Source organism: Panthera leo, chromosome E2, assembly GCF_018350215.1.
Source record: "Panthera leo isolate Ple1 chromosome E2, P.leo_Ple1_pat1.1, whole genome shotgun sequence".
NCBI lineage: Eukaryota > Metazoa > Chordata > Mammalia > Carnivora > Felidae > Panthera > Panthera leo.
The window spans coordinates 50,418,450-50,435,935 of NC_056693.1; the positions used below are offsets into that span (position 1 = coordinate 50,418,450).

At 39.0% G+C, this 17,486-nt stretch overlaps 1 protein-coding gene across 3 annotated transcripts in view; it reads left to right on the forward strand.

Annotated features, from left to right (window-relative positions):
* CNTNAP4 (contactin associated protein family member 4) overlaps nt 1-17,486 on the forward strand; it is a 253,150-nt gene that overhangs the window by 218,821 nt on the left and 16,843 nt on the right. For 2 of the 3 annotated variants that reach the window (XM_042919723.1, XM_042919724.1), the window contains exons 18-20: nt 14,259-14,483; nt 15,872-16,005; nt 16,747-16,834. In XM_042919723.1, the coding sequence (XP_042775657.1) occupies nt 14,259-14,483; nt 15,872-16,005; nt 16,747-16,834 (447 nt within the window). Of the gene's footprint in view, nt 1-11,642; nt 11,883-14,258; nt 14,484-15,871; nt 16,006-16,746; nt 16,835-17,486 lie in introns of all 3 variants that reach the window. The other variant, XM_042919722.1, reaches the window with a different exon arrangement.

Below are 17,486 nucleotides of genomic sequence, written 5' to 3' on the forward strand. Positions count from 1 at the left end.
AATAAAAGTGGTGAGAGTGGACATCCGTGTTGTATTCCTGACTTTAGGGGAAATGCTCTCAGTTTTTCCCGATTAAGTATGATATTAGCTGTGGGTCTTTCGTATATGGCCTTTATGATGTTGAGATTTCCTTCTGTCCCTACTTCATTGAGGGTTTTTATCAAGAAAGGATGCTGTATTTTGTCAAATGCCTTTTCTGCATCTATTGAAAAGATCATATGGTTCTTTTCTGTTCTTTTATTAATGTGGTGTATCACATTGATTGATTTGAATATGGAAGCACTCCTGCAGGCCAAGAATGACTCCCACTTGAATGTGGTGAATAATTCTCTTAATGTACTGTCGGATTCGATTTGCTAGTATCTTGTTGAGAATTTTTGCATCCATGTTCATCAGGGATGTTGGTTTGTAGTTCTCCTTTTTAGTGGGATCTTTGTCTGGTTTTGGAATCAAGGCAATGCTGACCTCATAGAATGAGTTTGGAAGTTTTCCTTCCATTTCTCTTTTTGGAACAGTTCAGAAGAATAGGTTTTAACTCTTTTTAAATGTTTGCTAGAATTCCTCTGGGAAGCCATCTGGCCCTGGACCTTTGAGAGTTGGAAGATTTTTGATTACTGATCCTATTTATTTGCTGGTTATGAGCCTGTTCAAATTTTCTATTTCTTCCTGTTTCAGATTTGGTAGTTTATAGGTTTCTAGGAATTTATCCATTTCTTCCAGATTGCCCAGTTTGTTGGCATATAATTGCTCATGATATTCTCTTATAATTGTATTTCTGTGGTGTTGGTTGTGATCTCTCCTCTTTCATTCATGATTTTATTTATTGGGTCCTTTCTCTTTTCTTTTTGATAAGTCTGACTAGGGGGTTTATCAATTTTGTTAATTCTTTCAAAGAACCATCTCGGAGTTTTATTGTTTTTTTTTTTTTTTAATTTGTATATCCTTTATTTCTGGTGTAATCTTTATTATTTCTCTTCTTCTGCTGGCTTTGGGTTTTATTTGCTGTTCTTTTTCCAGCTCCTTTAGGTGTAAGGTTAGTTTGTATATTTGAGACTTTTCTTGCTTCCTGATTGAGGAAGCTATCTACTTCCCTCTTCTTCCCGACTTCTCACTATGTACTTCCCTCGTAAGACCACCTTTCCTGTATCCCAAAGGTTTTGGACTATTGTGTTTTCATTTTCATTTGCTTCCATGTATTTTTTCAATTTCTTCTCTAATTTCCTGGTTAACCCATTCATTCATTAACAGGATGTTCTTTATCCTCCATATATTTGTAGTCTTTCCAGATTTTTTCTTGTGGTTGACTTCAAGTTTCAGTGTGGTCTGAAAATATGCAAAGAATGATCTCAGTCTTTTTGTACTGGTTGAAGCCTGATTTGTGACCCAGTATGTGATCTCTTCTGGAAAATGTTCCACGTGCATTCTAAATGTGTCTTCTGCTGCTCTGGGATGAAATCCTCTGAATATATCTGTTAAGTCCATCTGGTCCGGTGTGTCATTCAAAGCCATTGTTTCCCAGTTGATTGTGTGCTTTAGATTATCTGTCCGTTGCTGTAAGGAGACTGTTGAAGTCTTCTACTATTACAGTATTGTTACCAATGAATTTCAGTAAGTGTGTTGTTTATTGATTTAGATATTTGGCTTCTCCCAAGTTGAATGCAAAAATAGTTACTATTGTTAGACCTTGTTGGATAGACCTCTTTATTTTATTAGGCGATAGTGCCCTTCTTCATCTCTTTTTACAGTCTTTGGTTAAAAGTCTAGTTTGTCTGATTTTGGCCCCAGTATGGCTATGCCAGCTTACTTTTGATGTCCCTTAGCATGACAAATGGTTCTCCACCTCCTCACTTTAAAACTGGAGGTGTCTTTGGGTCTAAAATGGGTCTCTTTCAACCAGCATATTTATGGGTCTTGGTTTTTTATCCGTTCTGATGCCCTGTGTCTCTTGATTGGGGAGCATTTAAGGACCCATGTTTTAAAAAAGGCTTAGGGAGAGGCAGGTCACTGGCTGTCAAAGAGCACATCAGGGTTTTCTTTTATCTCTATTTCTACCACATGAGTAGACCACGCTCTTAGGAACAGGCCCCAACCTAGTCATTAAAAAATGACACTTACAAGACGGAATATTAACATCAATTTATAATACTACTAATAAACACATCAAGATATTTTTTAAATTTCTGGATTAACATACTTCAATGGGAGTTAAATCATAATTTAAAAAGTTACAATGTGGGGTGCCTGATGGCTCAGTCGGTTGAGCGTCTGACTTCAGATCAGGTCATGGTCTCATGGTTCACTGGTTCGAGCCCCGCATCAGGCTCTGTGCCGACAGCTCAGAGCCTGGAGCCTGCTTTGGATTCTGTGTCTCCCTGTCTCTCTGCCCCTCCCCTGCTTGTGCTCGGTCTCTCTCTGTCTCTCAAAAATAAATAAATGTTAAAAAAATTTTTTAAAGTTACAATGAATTCGTGCAAAGTGGGTGGAAAACTAGCAAAAAATCAATAAAAATTAGAGCTAACTTAGTGTAGCATTTACTGAGACCAAAAAAGTAGCTCTCTGCATTCCTTATAGTATATTTCAGTGGAAGAGACAAGAGGCAGCCAATAAAAGAGTAAATAGTAAGATAATATAGTTATTATTTATAACATACGTTGTTAATACACATATATTATACACACATGCATGTATGCACACATATATCTGTGTGTGTGTATATATGTATATACAGACACAATTTCAGATAATGATCAACACTATAAAAAGTCAAGCAATAAATTGGGTTAAGGGGCTTCTACTTTCAGCAGGGTGGTCAGGAGAGTGCTCTCTGAGGACCTTACATTTGAACAGAGGCCAGAGGAAGCAGAAGAGGGAACGTGAACGTCTGGAGGGAGAGAATTCCCAGCAGAAGAACCATGGCTCAAAGCGAAGTGAAGGAGTCAGGGAGCAAGGAGGAAGCCATGGCAGCAGAACGGTAGAGTTGGTCTGAGGGAAAGCCTGCTGCAAATCATGGTCAACTTGACTGGGTCTTGAGACTGTGGTGAGGAATTTGGGTCTTATTCTGAGGCTCAGAGGAGCGCATGATCTAATGTACCTTTCCACGTCTTCCTGACCACTGTGAAGAATGTGGATGGAGGGAACAGGGTAGAAGCAGGCTAGGGCAGTGGTCCCTGTGAGAGATGACGTTGGTGTGGGCTGAAGCAGACACGGTGAAAAGCAGAGTTGGGCCATACTTTAAGTGTATATACACACAACTTGTGGTGGATTTGTTGTTGCTGTTAGTGTGTGACTACTTACTCCTGCTAATCTTCTTGGGGACAAGACACTTCTCTTAGGTCTCTGGGATTCTCACATCATTTCGCACTTTTCAATTTCAACGGAAGTTAGCTTTTCTTGTTTTCTTCCTTTATCCTAACCTGGAGGATGATTCAAGCCGTTCCCTGACCCTTCAGTCTAGATTATATACTACAAACTCTATAAACCATACTCTTTCAAGGCAGCAAAAGACTGGTGGTCCTTCTTCACACCCTGGAGAAAATATCTCCCCTCTTTCCTTTTCTTCAGTGAGATCCCACCCGCCCCATAATCACACTCTCCCAGGAAATCGGGCTTCTTTGTTCATATGTTCTGTGACAGTACATGTCAGATGCAGAAGGCACCTTCTCTTGGACACTGTTTCCCCACATATGAATACCTTCCAATATTCTAGAGCTAAGTGTGTTTCCAGAGTCATGACTCTGTGGGTGAGTAGGAGTCTCTCTTCTAATGCAACAGAATTGATCTTCTGGTTCACAGTTTAAAAGGTAATTTCATTCCCCTTACTTACAAGTTCAAGAGTTTAATTTGTAGTTCACCCATCATTCTTAAAATTAATTATGGCTAATCAGTATTCTTAAGTGTGCATAATGACTATCATTTGTTTTGGGGTATCAGTATATATTAATGAGATAAATGTAACTATAAAAAGTAAGTCTATAGTTCAGTAAAACTTTTTTCTCCTAAAAAAATGTTTAAATCCAGACAGTGATGATGATGATGATGATGATGATGATGATGATGGTGATTTCAGTTACATAGAAACACGTCTTTTTAAAAAACTTTTTTTAATGTTTTATTTATTTTTGAGAGAGTGCAAGTGGGGGAGGGACAGAGAGAGAGGGAGACAGAGGATCCAAACCAGGCTCTGCACTGACATCAGTGAGCCTCATGTGGGGTTGAACTCATGGACGGCAAGACCATGACCTGAGCCAAAGTCAGACGCTCAGCCGACTGAGCCCTCCTCAACTGTAAGACTAAGCTAATGTTAGTCACTCGAAGATAGATTATGTTAGTATCCCAGCATTTAGTCGCTTTTGCCAGAAATGTACCTTCTTGCTTGTAAACAAATTTGGCAGAAAACATTAACACTATTGTGGAATATTTCAAATACCAAATAAAGCCATTTTATAATACGACAAATACGAAACATTAGAAAATTTGATAATGTAGAAATATATTTGTTTGAGATATATCTTTAACACTTTTACCTACAAGTAAAATGTGGATATCTGGATATGTGTTAATTTTGATTCCAGTTATATTCTTCATCTCACTGTGCTACCACAGCCTGGTCAATGTTGATATGTCCACAATGTGGACATTACTTTTTTTTCTTTTTTGGGTGGTGTCTCAGAAGTGACTAGTAGGATGGGATGTCATGGAAAACATCTAAGGTGTTTTCTCCATTACTGGCTTCAAACCTCCCTGATGGTCTAGTGGGTAGGATTCGACACTTTCTCCATTGCTGGCTTCACTCTCTCCTCTAAAGACCAATCATGAAGTGTGTCCACATCTCAGAGTGTAACTCTGAGGCCAGACTAATGCTTCACCTTCTGAACAAAATCAGTGAAAATAAGTAGAAAGCAAGATAAAAACGTGATTCAGCTGGGCAACAATGATCTAGGACATTGAAATGGAAATAAAGGAAATGGTCGTTTCAGAGATGGAACTACTGTTAGTCTACACCAAAGAATGATAGAACGGAAGGTTTTTAACAATACCTGCAGTTCCAAACGTTAGAACAAGTATCTTCATCTAAACCAAACTATAGGATTCCGTGCAAAGTGAAGGAGTAATGAAATAATGAACACAAAGCCTTGTATGAGGCAGTGGAAACATTTAACGTGAATGTAATGTGATTAGAAACAGTGAACACCAATGCAGTGACAGTCTCCGCTCCTTCCCCAAATATCCCAACTGTCAGATGGCTTCTCATAATAAAAATGGCAATTCACCCTTTAGTTCGAGCCTTCTAGTTCTTTCTCCATTCTTGTTCTTATTTATGGCACTGAGTCTCTACTGACCTTTTCACATTCTTTCACTTTGTCCTTTGTGTGTGTATGTGATTTATGATGTGTCTGAGTTAAAAAGTCCTACTCAGACATTCTATTTATTACCTTAAAAAATAAGTTTAGTGGCATGATGTTAATTGGTATATTAAACATATGTCCTTGACCTTGTTACAGTGAAGTCTCAATGTCGAGAGTCATTGCTGTTATCATTCACCCGCAAACATTCCCCAACCACGGAAATGATGGAGAGAAAAGAATCAATCATTTTTTTAAGCTGAAATGTGACAGTGGTCATTTTCTATTTTGGTTTGTAAACTCAGCATTTTTCTTAGAAGCTTCTTAAATTAGCCTTGAATTGATTTTCATTCAACTAGCTCTGCAATTTTTGTTTGCAGTCTAAATTCTTTTACTGACAGGTTTTTTTAAATGGGGCAAACTCCATCTCAATACTTTGTGACTAGGACCTGAAGGAGAAGTAAGAACTCCTGACATGGATGCATAAGTCATTTGCATTGCATTTGAATTGCATCAAATCCACAAATATTTATTGGGCTTCTAGAGCAAACAGTTTCTAAATGCCACACGTGAGGGTTAATGTTGAACTCTGAGCCTGTCGAAGGTCTAAAGTTTGGTGATCACTGTTAGTTGCACATTAGTATCGCTCAGGGATATTTTGGGAAACTGACATGACCGGTACAAAGGTAGATTTATTTACTGTGGATGGGCATTTGTGCGCTTGCAAAGTTGGATATCACAAATATATCCTTGTACTGGTCTTTTGGTGAACATATGCTTGTATTTCTGTTGGGTCTCTACCTAACAGTGGAATTACTGGGTCATAAGATGCGCATATGTTAAGCCTTAAAAGACACTGCCAGATAGCTATTGACCATTTGGATATCCTCCTTTGTGACGTGGCTGTTCAGATCTGTTGCCCATTTTCTACAGGGTTGTCTTCTTCTTTTTTTTTTTAAAGGTTTATAAGAATTTTGGATTTATTTCAGGTAACGTTATTACAGATTTCTTCTCTCTTTCTGTGGATTGTATTTTCATATACTTTTTTTTTACTTTTTTTAAAAAATCTTTTAATGTTCATTTATTTTTTGAGAAAGAGAGCATGAGCAGGGGAGGGGCAGAGAGGGAGACACAGAATCCAAAATCAGGCTCCAGGCTCTGAGCTGGCAGCACAGAGCCCACCGTGGGGCTTGAACCTACGAACTGTGAGATCATGACCTGAGCTGAAGTTGAACACTTAACCGACTGAGCCACCCAGGCGCCCTTGTATTTTCATATACTTAATGGTGTCTTTTGATGAACAGAGTCATTAATCATAATATATTCTAGATTTTTTCTTTTTACTTCTGGTTTACTTTTGATAGGCTAAAATAGTTATGGGAAGAGAATGGCAATAGTTTTATGTCTGAGTAATTTTTCTTTCAGTCTGGTTTTCTTTTGTAGTAAGTATGTTCCCACATTACCAAAGTGCAATGCAATGAAAGTCACATTTCTCTTTAATGTAATCATATCACTTCAATTGTGTTCTCTCTTCCTTGAGATGTCTTTTTCATGATCAGCTTCAGAAGCACTCAGTTTACTTTTGCCTGTTTAGCAAACAGATCTTGGTGACTGTTGACTGAAATCTGAATTCAGATGGGATCTCTTCAGAGCAGAGAATATGACTAATACCACGAACAGTTTATTTCTTTAAAATGGGTCAGACCAGAGAGGTGCTGTGGCATTGGCATATAAGAAATCTAAATAGACCCACATTTTTCTGCTGTCACTACCACGAGAGCATGTGCTCACCATTGACGTTGGTTCAGAGAATAGCACCTGCATTTTCTGCACTATGATACTGTTGCTTCACAGCTTCCTATTTCAACCATAATAGTTCTTTGAACCTAAGGAAGAGCTAGTTCTTCCTCCTCCTCCCAGTTCTCCTAGGGTTTTCCTCAATGAGGAACATTCCATGGCAAAGTTATTGCTGGGGTCCAGTCTCACGGGTCTGTACGTTAATGCATCATTTCTACGATGCTAAGCCTTCCCCCAGGATGGCTGAATAGACCAGGACTAAAGATCCAATACATAATCTGTAGAAGACCATGTTTTTCCTTTAATCCCCTCACTTGGTCCTGGGCCCTGCATGCATGTGCAACAACCTTCCTGTTCCAAGCTGATCAGTGGTTAGAGCCTTAGCGGCCTTTCTCTGTCACAGTGCCATGGTCAGGGAGAGCCCCTGTACTCTGCCAGACAAGTTTCTATAACTTTAAATTTTGAAGAGGTTCTTCATTTCTTTTTTTTCTAAGGCCCCTGGGCAAATATGCCGTTGTTCCCAATTAATCCTCAATAGTATTCAAGCACAGCACATAAATAATTTGCCATTAAAAAATTAAAGGTCTTCCTGCTCCAAAAAAAAAAAAAAAAAAAAAAAAAATTGGCATAGGAAAGAGCCGGCTCATATTTCGTGACAATAGCATCTGTCACTTAGACTCACTTCCTGAGAGTAATGAACGTGATAAAAGGGTTGGACTCCATCTCTGTTCATCACCTAGCACACCTATTAGGTGCAGATCCCAGTATTGTTATGTAAGTGAACAGATTCAGGTTTTTATTCCTTCACATAGGAAGGTTAGGCATTCGTTTCACAAGATGCCTAGTGTTTGTGAAGTTCCAGAATTCATTATATCTGATATAGCATGGCAGGTAAATTGATAGGAAATTAATTGGAAGACAGTTCCAAACATAATAGCTCAGTGGAAACATCCAGAATCAATTAATCAAACTGCAGCTCATTTTAATTGGACCTACTCTAACCCTGGACAGTTGTTGGAATCTTTAATTAAGCTTTCAAGCCCAATACTATTTACATTGGCCATGTTCTCCAGAATAGTTAATCTTAAAATAAGAAGTTATTAACTTGAAACCTAATGGTAAAGTAAAAATCCTCCACACTTGTAAGACATATATGTTTATGTTTAATTAGACATTTTTTTTTTTTTGATAATTAAAAAATGTAGTTTCAAACTATTTGGTTAGGTAAACATGAACTCTTTGCAAGTTCACAATTCAGATGTCCTGTTTACAGGGCTGGGTGTTGATTTTCTTCTCAGTATTATAAATATATGTATCTCATACATGTATTTGAAGGGGGCTGTTTCCTGTTAATGTCCCGGGACCATCCTCTGACCTTCTTGTCCACCAGGTACCTATTTCTATCATTAACCTCATGTGGTAATCATGTGCTTCCCTGTCTGAATCTATTACTAGATCACGTGCTCTTTGAGGGCAAGGTCAGTTACATATAATTCTGAACCTCCAAAGCCAGACTTGATGCCCAGCACAGAGCTACTAAGTAGAGCTTGTACAACCGAAATGCCGTCCAAACCAAAAATGATCTAAGAAGTAGAAGACAATGAAAATGATCTTTTTTGACCATAGTTTGGTGTTAAAAGAAAGGGACTCCCATACAATAAAAGGCCAACGGTAGATTCTTGCCCTTTTCTGCCTCTAAGTGAATGTGTGTGTTTTAATATTTCCTCAGCTATGCCCCTGGGTTTGTCCCTGGAATTCTCTATGCCCCTTGGTCCTCATCATCTGGAACAAAACAAAATAGATAAGAATAAATAAGCTGGGACAGATGAAAAGGAATTGTATTCAGTTGTTGGCCCCCCAAGTTATTTAGTTTTTATGATGTCACTGGCAGAAGGAGATCAACTCCTAAATCAGGGAAATGATGTTACAGAGTGACAAATGCTTAACAGACCACGATTTAATGTGACTGTATACTATAAACTATACACACACACACACACACACACACACACACACACACACACACATATATCATGATTTAAAGTACTCTAACGTAAAGTAAATTAAATATACCAGGAATCCACCTGTAATCCAGACTTCCCAGCACCTGACCTTCCTCCAAAGAGTTCCTGGGCCAAAGATAAAAGCAAGGCTGAAGGCTTCCTTACCCAGGAAAGAAAACTTCAGCAAAGATGCTAAGAGCATTTGGTCCAAGACTTAACTCGGAGCTCTCGACGTTCTGTTGAGATGAGTTAGTGTGAGAATAGGGAGGTCTGAAGCGCAGGTGAACGGCAGCTTTAATGTGGAAGGAAAAGAAGAGGAGTCCTAAGATTAAGGGGAGGAGAGAGGCTTCAAGAATGGAAGGAGACAGTAGATGTAGGAGGAAGGGAACAAGAAGACTGGCCGTTGTTCTGAGACTCTGGGACGAGGTGAACTCCTTTCCCCTGCCATGCCCACGGAAACTGGAATCGGAATATGTCTGGCTGCGTACCACACTGCATTTTGATTTATAAATAGCAAGTACGACCCACACCCTGAAGACTTGTATTTGCTTCATAGAAGAGGCACAAACAATGTTAAGCGAAACTTCGATACACCAATTTAAGTACAGTTGTTTGCATGGAGACCCTTATGTCTATGAATCTGAATTCTAAACACCATCAGTGTCATGAGCCCCAAATTCTTAGGATTCCTTTCAGTTTCCCCTTCATGGTATTTCATTATCCAAAAATATAGAATTAATGTATTCAGAAATATTCCTTGGGTTTTATCCTCATTCTCAGTTTCGGGGACTCAAGCCACCTCATGGGGCCAGTGATGTTCCTCTCTCCAGCCTTTGAAGCACCCAACCCCCACTCCTATGGCCTAATCCAGTTTAACGAGCCATTGCATTAACTGATTATTAATATCTAATTATTAAGAATCAGTTATTATTATTTTCAATTGCTGATCAATTAGGTATGATTATAAATAATTATTGCACAGCTATTTTGCGTCAGGCACCGTCCTGTGTGCTGGGGTGCAGTGTGATTGAAGCGGCCTTCCCCAAAGTGTATCCAATGGTGGGACTCTGATAATATACAAAAGTAAAGTGGTGAAATGTAACACCTGGTACACGGTGACAAAAGGCCGATTCATTTAGGGTCTTTCCAACTTTTGGTTCTGAAAGTTAAAACAGCAACAACAACTTTAATTACTGAAGATAAGGAGATGTTAAGTAATGAAGGCTAGATCAGGAGCTAGCTAAGTGTGGTGGTAGAGGAGGGAGGAAACATGTTCTAGAAAGAGACAGTGTGTACGGAGTGGGTCTAATATTCTGGTGGTGAGACAGCCTCCTCCATTCACTGACAAAGCTCCTTTGTAGAGGACCCGTGACCATCTAATAATGCCTCTGGGTAGAATCATCCAGACTATTTAGATTAGAGTACTGTTTTCCCACTTCGAGTTCGGAGCATTAATTTTGGGGGTTCCTGGGCACACAGGTGGGTGAAGATCCTCCTAGAGCTTGCATTCTTACTAGGATAGTGCCCAGAAAATGTGGTGGTCAGGTGACCACCGGAATATGATGCACCTGGGAGGCTTGTTGATTGGTTCGATTCACAGCCCTATTTCCAGCCCACAGAATCAGCATTTCTTAGAGCGAGACTGTATTTTTAAGAAGACTTCCATGTGACATTTACATTCCTTAAAGTTGGAGAGCCTCTGGCATAGAATGTCAGGGTCTGATTCCGCTCAGACATCTTCAACCTCTTCAGGGTGACTTGATAAGTGCATATATGGTCATGTATTATCCAATAAATGCTACACCACCGTCTCTCCATTGACCCCTTTCCCCAGTTTGTTGAGAATCTTTCCAAGCTTAAAATGACCCACCCTGGACCAGTATTTAGAAAAAAATTCACTGGGACATATGCCAGACAAAAGCAGATAATCTCAGTTACCATGTTTTTGATGGAAGAATAACCAAAAGACCCCATCGGTGCACAGTCAAGTTAGAAGAACTCAAGGTGTCTTTCATAATTATCAGTAAATTAAAACCAGACCAGCATCAGGATCAAGTTTCAATATGAAGAACGAGCCGCACTCACCCACAAATATATGCTGATTTAAAATTGCCAAAAACAAAGTTAGCTTCCACATACGAGTATCAATCCATCTCATTGTTACTTTGCATGAAAGATATAGCCTCATTTTGTTCTCTGAAAGAGAGCAACTAAAAAAGAGAACCTCTCCGACTTATATTTTAATAAATCATTTTTAGAAAACCAACGTGTAACAAATTCAACCTTGGGAAAAAATGGAATTAATGTTTTATCTTCTTAAATCCTTTCGATATCCTGTCACAAATTAGCTTCCCAAATTATACTGGCTCATCCAACGCTTGCCCTTCCCTGTAAGGCCACAGCTTTTGCCCTTCCCTGCGAAGCCTCAGTTTTGCTGGGTCTTTCAATCCTGAAGCAAACGCCTAGGAACATGTTTCCATTTGCAGTATTTCCCTTCTAGGTGGAACAGCCACCAGACAGAGGGGCTTTCTGGGCTGCATTCGGTCTCTGCAGTTGAACGGGATGTCCCTGGACCTGGAAGAGAGGGCTAAGGTGACCCCTGGCGTGGAGCCGGGCTGTAGAGGCCACTGCAGCAGCTACGGGAAGTTGTGTCTCAATGGAGGGAAATGCAGAGAAAAGCTCAGCGGGTTCTCTTGTGACTGCACCTTCTCTGCATATACGGGGCCTTTCTGCTCCAAGGGTAAGCATGGCGTGGGGCGTCTTCGCAGGAAAACTCATCCGATATGAAGAAAACATCCTGTAGTCATTTTCTGGGTAGCTATTTGAAACCCAAATATTTCCATTTCTGATTTTTTTTTTTTTTTGCCAGTTAACTATTTCATGCTAATCCTATTTCATTTCTTAGATATTGGCCTCAATTCTTAAAAAAAGAAAAACCATGATAAATCCTCTAAAGTTGCCTCTTGATGTCTTTTAAAAATTTTTTTTTAATGTTTATTTATTTTTGAGAGAGAGAGAGAGAGAGCGCGCAGGGGATGGTCCGAGAGAGAGGGAGACACACAATCCAAAGCAGGCTCCAGGCTGAGCTGTCAGCACAGAGCTGGACGCAGGGCTCGAACTCACAGACTGTGAGATCATGACCTGAGCCGAAGTCGGGCGCTTAACCAACCGCCTGAGCACCCAGGCGCCCCTCCTCTCATTGTCTTCAAGTGTTAGCTGCTCAATCTGCTTTTATTTATCCCGTGTTGATGTGCTTAAGTAAATATGCTAACAACCTGTTCCACCGGGCAGTTCTCTATTTTAAAATCTTTAAAGGCATTGTTATTTTTGATGAAGATAGTCAATAATGCAAGGAAATTTAGGAAGTATTGTTTTTCGGTTTTTTGCTAAACATATTTTTTTCCAAGGATAAAAATAACTTTGGGGTGCCTAGGTGGCTCAGTCGGTTAAATGACCGATTCTTGATTTCCACCCAGGTCACGATCTCATGGTTTGTGAGTTCGAGCCCCACATTGGGCTCTGTGCTGGCACGGAGACTGGTTGGGATCCTCTCTCTCCCTCTCTCTCCCCCACTCCTCTCTCTCTCTGTATCTCAAAGATAAATAAACAAACATTGAAAAAGAATAAAAATTACTTTTCCATTAAATATGGATGTGTAACAAAATAAAGATTACTCTGGCATTTTGCTCTATGATGTGGCCAATGTCTGTGAAGTGGAATATTTTTCAGTCTGGTTCACAGACCTATGTCATGGAAGAAAGAAAGGACTGAGTATAGTATTAAGTGTTGTAGATGGACTTCTCTGAATACACAAACATTTGTTATGCTTTCATAGTTGCTCACAGAAAACTGCCATCCAGCTTAATTCAGTTGCTTTATTTGCGTGTGTCTGGGCTACTTGAAGGCTAACAAAAATCGCCTCCAAATTGAAGCAGCCCCTGCTTTGCACAGAAAGCATTTGGGATTCTTTCATGAAAAGTGGGTTAAAATTCCTCCACTTTTGACCAGAACTAAGTTACTATTTAAAATGCGCCTGTGATAAACAACTCACACCCTGCTGCTATCATTCTAGAAGGTTTTTCACATTTAGAGGTAGAGTGGAGACCACTTCTTCCCAAGAACTTGTCTTCCTTTTCTGAATCAAAATGATTTCTAGTTAAGCTCGCTAAGTGCAGTCAGGAATCCTACTCTGCATATCATATTGACTATAAAAAGGTTCATTATTATAACATAATAAAACAAGCAAACAAAATAGTCCTCCAGTGCCAAGGAACGGAGACGTTGCTATGTTACCCCGTAAGCATCATCTGCTACTCACATCCCACAACTGGTCTTTTATAGTAATGGAGAGAAGCAGGATTCAAGGATCCAGTGCTGGTTATTCCTCCAGATCCTCATTTTCATGCAAACATATATACATATGTACATAAATGTGTGTGTATATAAGTGTATATATAGACATGTATATGTGTGTGTGTGTGTGTGTGTGTATGTGCACGTGCATGTGTGTGTGAATTTGGGATATTAATCTCATATAAGTAAAGTACTATGATTTTGTAAAACTGAAAGAGGCTGGAGAGTTCCTTATGTTGATCACTGCTACAAAGATGCCCACTGCCCTCTCCTATTAACGCAGGACTTGGCTTCTTCTCGTAGGGCACAATAAATAGGGGAAAGTGTTTAGGCAAAAAGGAACATTTCTGCCTGTTGATCCTGGAAGGTAAGAGGACCCCTCAAACTTCCTTCCTTCCTATTATAGGAAGACTAGTGTATTCTAGTTACAAAATAATAGATGGGACCAAAAATTTAAATAAGAAAATGGACGGTAAGGGAGACTAAAGTCAAGAAGCCTGGTTTATGTCTGATGTCAGAGAGGAGAACGTTATGCTTGTAATTAGAAGGTTAACTAGTAAATTAATTACATATAATTCTAGCATAAAGCCATTTCAAGGACCATCATAAGAGCTCTGTTAATTTTCTGTGTTATTTAATTCTCGTTTGGGGCGATTTGTTATATCTATATAATTTGATATTTTTAATTAAAAATATATCAATATAGCTGAAATAAGATCCTTGTATTTAATTTTTTTAACATAAAATGTGTGTGTCATTTCAGAGATCTCTGCATATTTTGGATCTGGCTCATCTGTGATTTACAATTTTCAAGAAAATTATTCCTTAAGTAAAAATTCCAGCTCCCACGCTGCTTCGTTTCATGGCGACATGAAGCTGAGCAGAGAAATGATCAAATTTAGCTTCCGAACAGCGCGAGCACCAAGCTTACTGCTTTATGTGAGCTCCTTTTATAAAGAATACCTTTCAGTTATCATTGCCAAAAATGGTGAGTGCTTTTTAGAGGAGAGAGAGAGAGAGAGGGAGAAAATTAAATTAGAACATTAGATTAGTAATAATATGGATCGTTCTGATGTTCTTGCCTCTCAAACTGCAAACAGGAAGAAAAGCGTGCCTATACTGTCCTATAAATTTAATCTAAAAGGATTATTTATAAAATTATTAAAATAGTTTTGTTACAATTTTGATAATTTCGCATTTTCAATGTTAACTTGTTATTTATATAAAATACTTCCTGTATTTTATTATTGTTGGAAACTCTTTACTATCCAATATAATATCAGCATCAATTTTGTGGTTCATTTTGAAATGAGATGCCTATTTGCATATAATAAATATTTCCATCAATTAAAAGTAGAGACATTTGGGGGAATGTTAACAACCTAACATTATGTATAAGAAAATGTCCACAAAGTAATCTGTCGGTTCTAATCATCAGCAACAAAATTGTCATGGGAAATGCTGGTACATTACTGCAGGGCAGTGGCTTCTGGGTTAGGATGTGTGTATGCTACAGAAACTTTGTCGCAGAAAACCACTTACGGATATTTTCCTCCTCCCTGTATCCAGATTAAAGATAAGAATCCTGTAGATAAATTGTCTGAGTGAGGAAAATAAATTTATAAACCTGAATATATCATTGCAACTAAAATAAATATGGCCCAAGGGCACTGAACACTAAATATACTTTAATGAGTATATTTACCACCACTGTGTACCTTTTGAACTTGAAGCATATCTCTACATTAAGATATTTTCTTTGTTAAATTGGAGATACCCTGTGAAATAAAGTAATTGGCATCTTTGCAGGCAGCTAAGTGAGTAGCATTAAGTCTCACGGTAAGTTTGGCTCAAAACTGTTCATTTCATCCTAATTTCATTCCAAAATCCATGGCTGTGACCACTTGGAAATATTTCTCATCTTTAGTAAAACTCCATTTGCTTATAAAAATTCCATTAACCAATTGCGTCATTGGAGTGGTATATATATTTTTAAAAAGATTATAGAAACAACATTATTGTAATATTCCACAGTAGTTTGGCATTTCATAATATAATAAGGTGTATTTTTTTTTTTTTAAGGTAGAAGCTAGTTCAGAGATTTGCTTATGTTTAACTGCATATTTGACTTCTAGGGGAAAAATTCAAGATTTGCAGGAAAGGCTGTCTATTAGTAACATGCATGGTCCTGATCTCAAAAATAGTGCAGTCTGACATAGGAGCTGACTTCTGGGAATTATGAGGACAGGAGGCATCCAAATAAGCCGTGAATTTTCCACCAGAAATTACTAACTAAAAAGAGTACTCCTGAGTTTTTATAAGTAGCTCTTTAACTACAATTTTAACTGAAACTGTAACTTCTCTCCCCTACTTTAGGAAGTTTGCAGATCAGGTACAAGCTAAACAGATATCAAGAACCTGATGTCGTTAACTTTGATTTCAAAAACATGGCAGATGGACAGCTTCACCACGTAGAGATCAACAGAGAAGAAGGAGTGCTCTTTGTAGAGGTAATACAGGAAATTCAACAGAAGCAGTGGTTATAGTTAGGATTCCCCAGCATGAAGGACCGCCGGCAGAATCGTGATCATGAATAGACTGAAGGCATTCTTTCAGTGCTGCTCTCACACAGACCATGGACAGACCCTCAAATGTGGTCTCGTTTTTGAAAGGATCAAGGTTCTGTCCAAGATATTATTGCTTTGGATACTGAAAAATGCTACACTTTCCTCATTTGTTTTACATTGCTCAGGAGGGAAAGCCAACTAGCTTATCATATGTACCACTAGTGGGGCCATCGCAGCTCTAATGAAACCAGTGGAATTACTCACTGTACCAGCTGTGGAAGCAAAGCACGAACGTTTTGGCCCTCTACACAGAGGAAGACTTCTTAGCTGAATGACTCAGGTTAAAGGGCCAAGCTAAGTAAAAGTATTAAGGTGAAAATAACTCGTCTATATATTTTTTAGCTTTACCAATTTTGGATTTCTCATACAATGGAGAAAATTAAAGGGATATAAGGGGCCAGAAGGTGGGGTGCACTGTTAGGATAGAAAGGAAAATTTAGAAAATATCATTCACCTTTGTGAATGGCTCTTTAAAATTTGTTGTTCTCAGTCTTTGGGGCCACACTAAACTGCCTATTTTTTATCTTTTTTTTTTTTTTTTTTTGTCTTCCTTTGCCCTCTGTCCTCTCCTCAACAAAATGGCGTCCGTGCGGATGCTTGCATTCTCACGTAACAATTCTGTAGATTGATGACAACGCAAGGAGACAAGTCCATCTGTCATCGGGTACAGAACTCAGCGCCATCAAGTCTCTTGTACTGGGCCGGATTTCAGGTAAGGAAAGGAACAGCCTTTCCCTAATTGCGACGCATAAAGATCAGAAGAGTCATACCGGAAACACGCGTGCACACACATAGACCACACACCAATTTATCATCCCGAAAGAAATCTTGTTTCGTTTTAATTATAAAGTCGGTGATAACGGAGGCGGAAACTCTGCCTTCTCAGGTCTACTTTGTGTGACCCTGTGCAGGGACGTCTTGCTGAGCAAGCCCTGCCCTCTGATAGTAATGCCACTGTGCTCTCACGTAATGAAACGTGATACAGTTCTCACACTTCAAAAATAGAAGGAAAGGTAGAAATAACAGCCTTTGTATCAATCAGCTGCCAAATATACAAGCTGTCTTCCAATGATCAAACCAGGACTAGGCCTAAAAGAGAAGGTAGGGGAGAGCAATGGCTTTTGTTCTAATTAGTAAATGTGCTTTAGGTTCTGGCTTGGGGCCTGTTTGCCTTGTTGAGATGTGGTGGTGGCCAGCCGCTCTTGCCGAAACCCAGTGTCTGTGCCTTGTGATTATTAGTTATATCCAACAGTTACTTCTGACTCTTCGCACTGAAGTAGAAACGTACTCTTGCCATTTTAACGTCAAAATATATATACGTTTTCTTAAACTTGCCCACGGGGACTACGCAGAAAGAGGGGCGG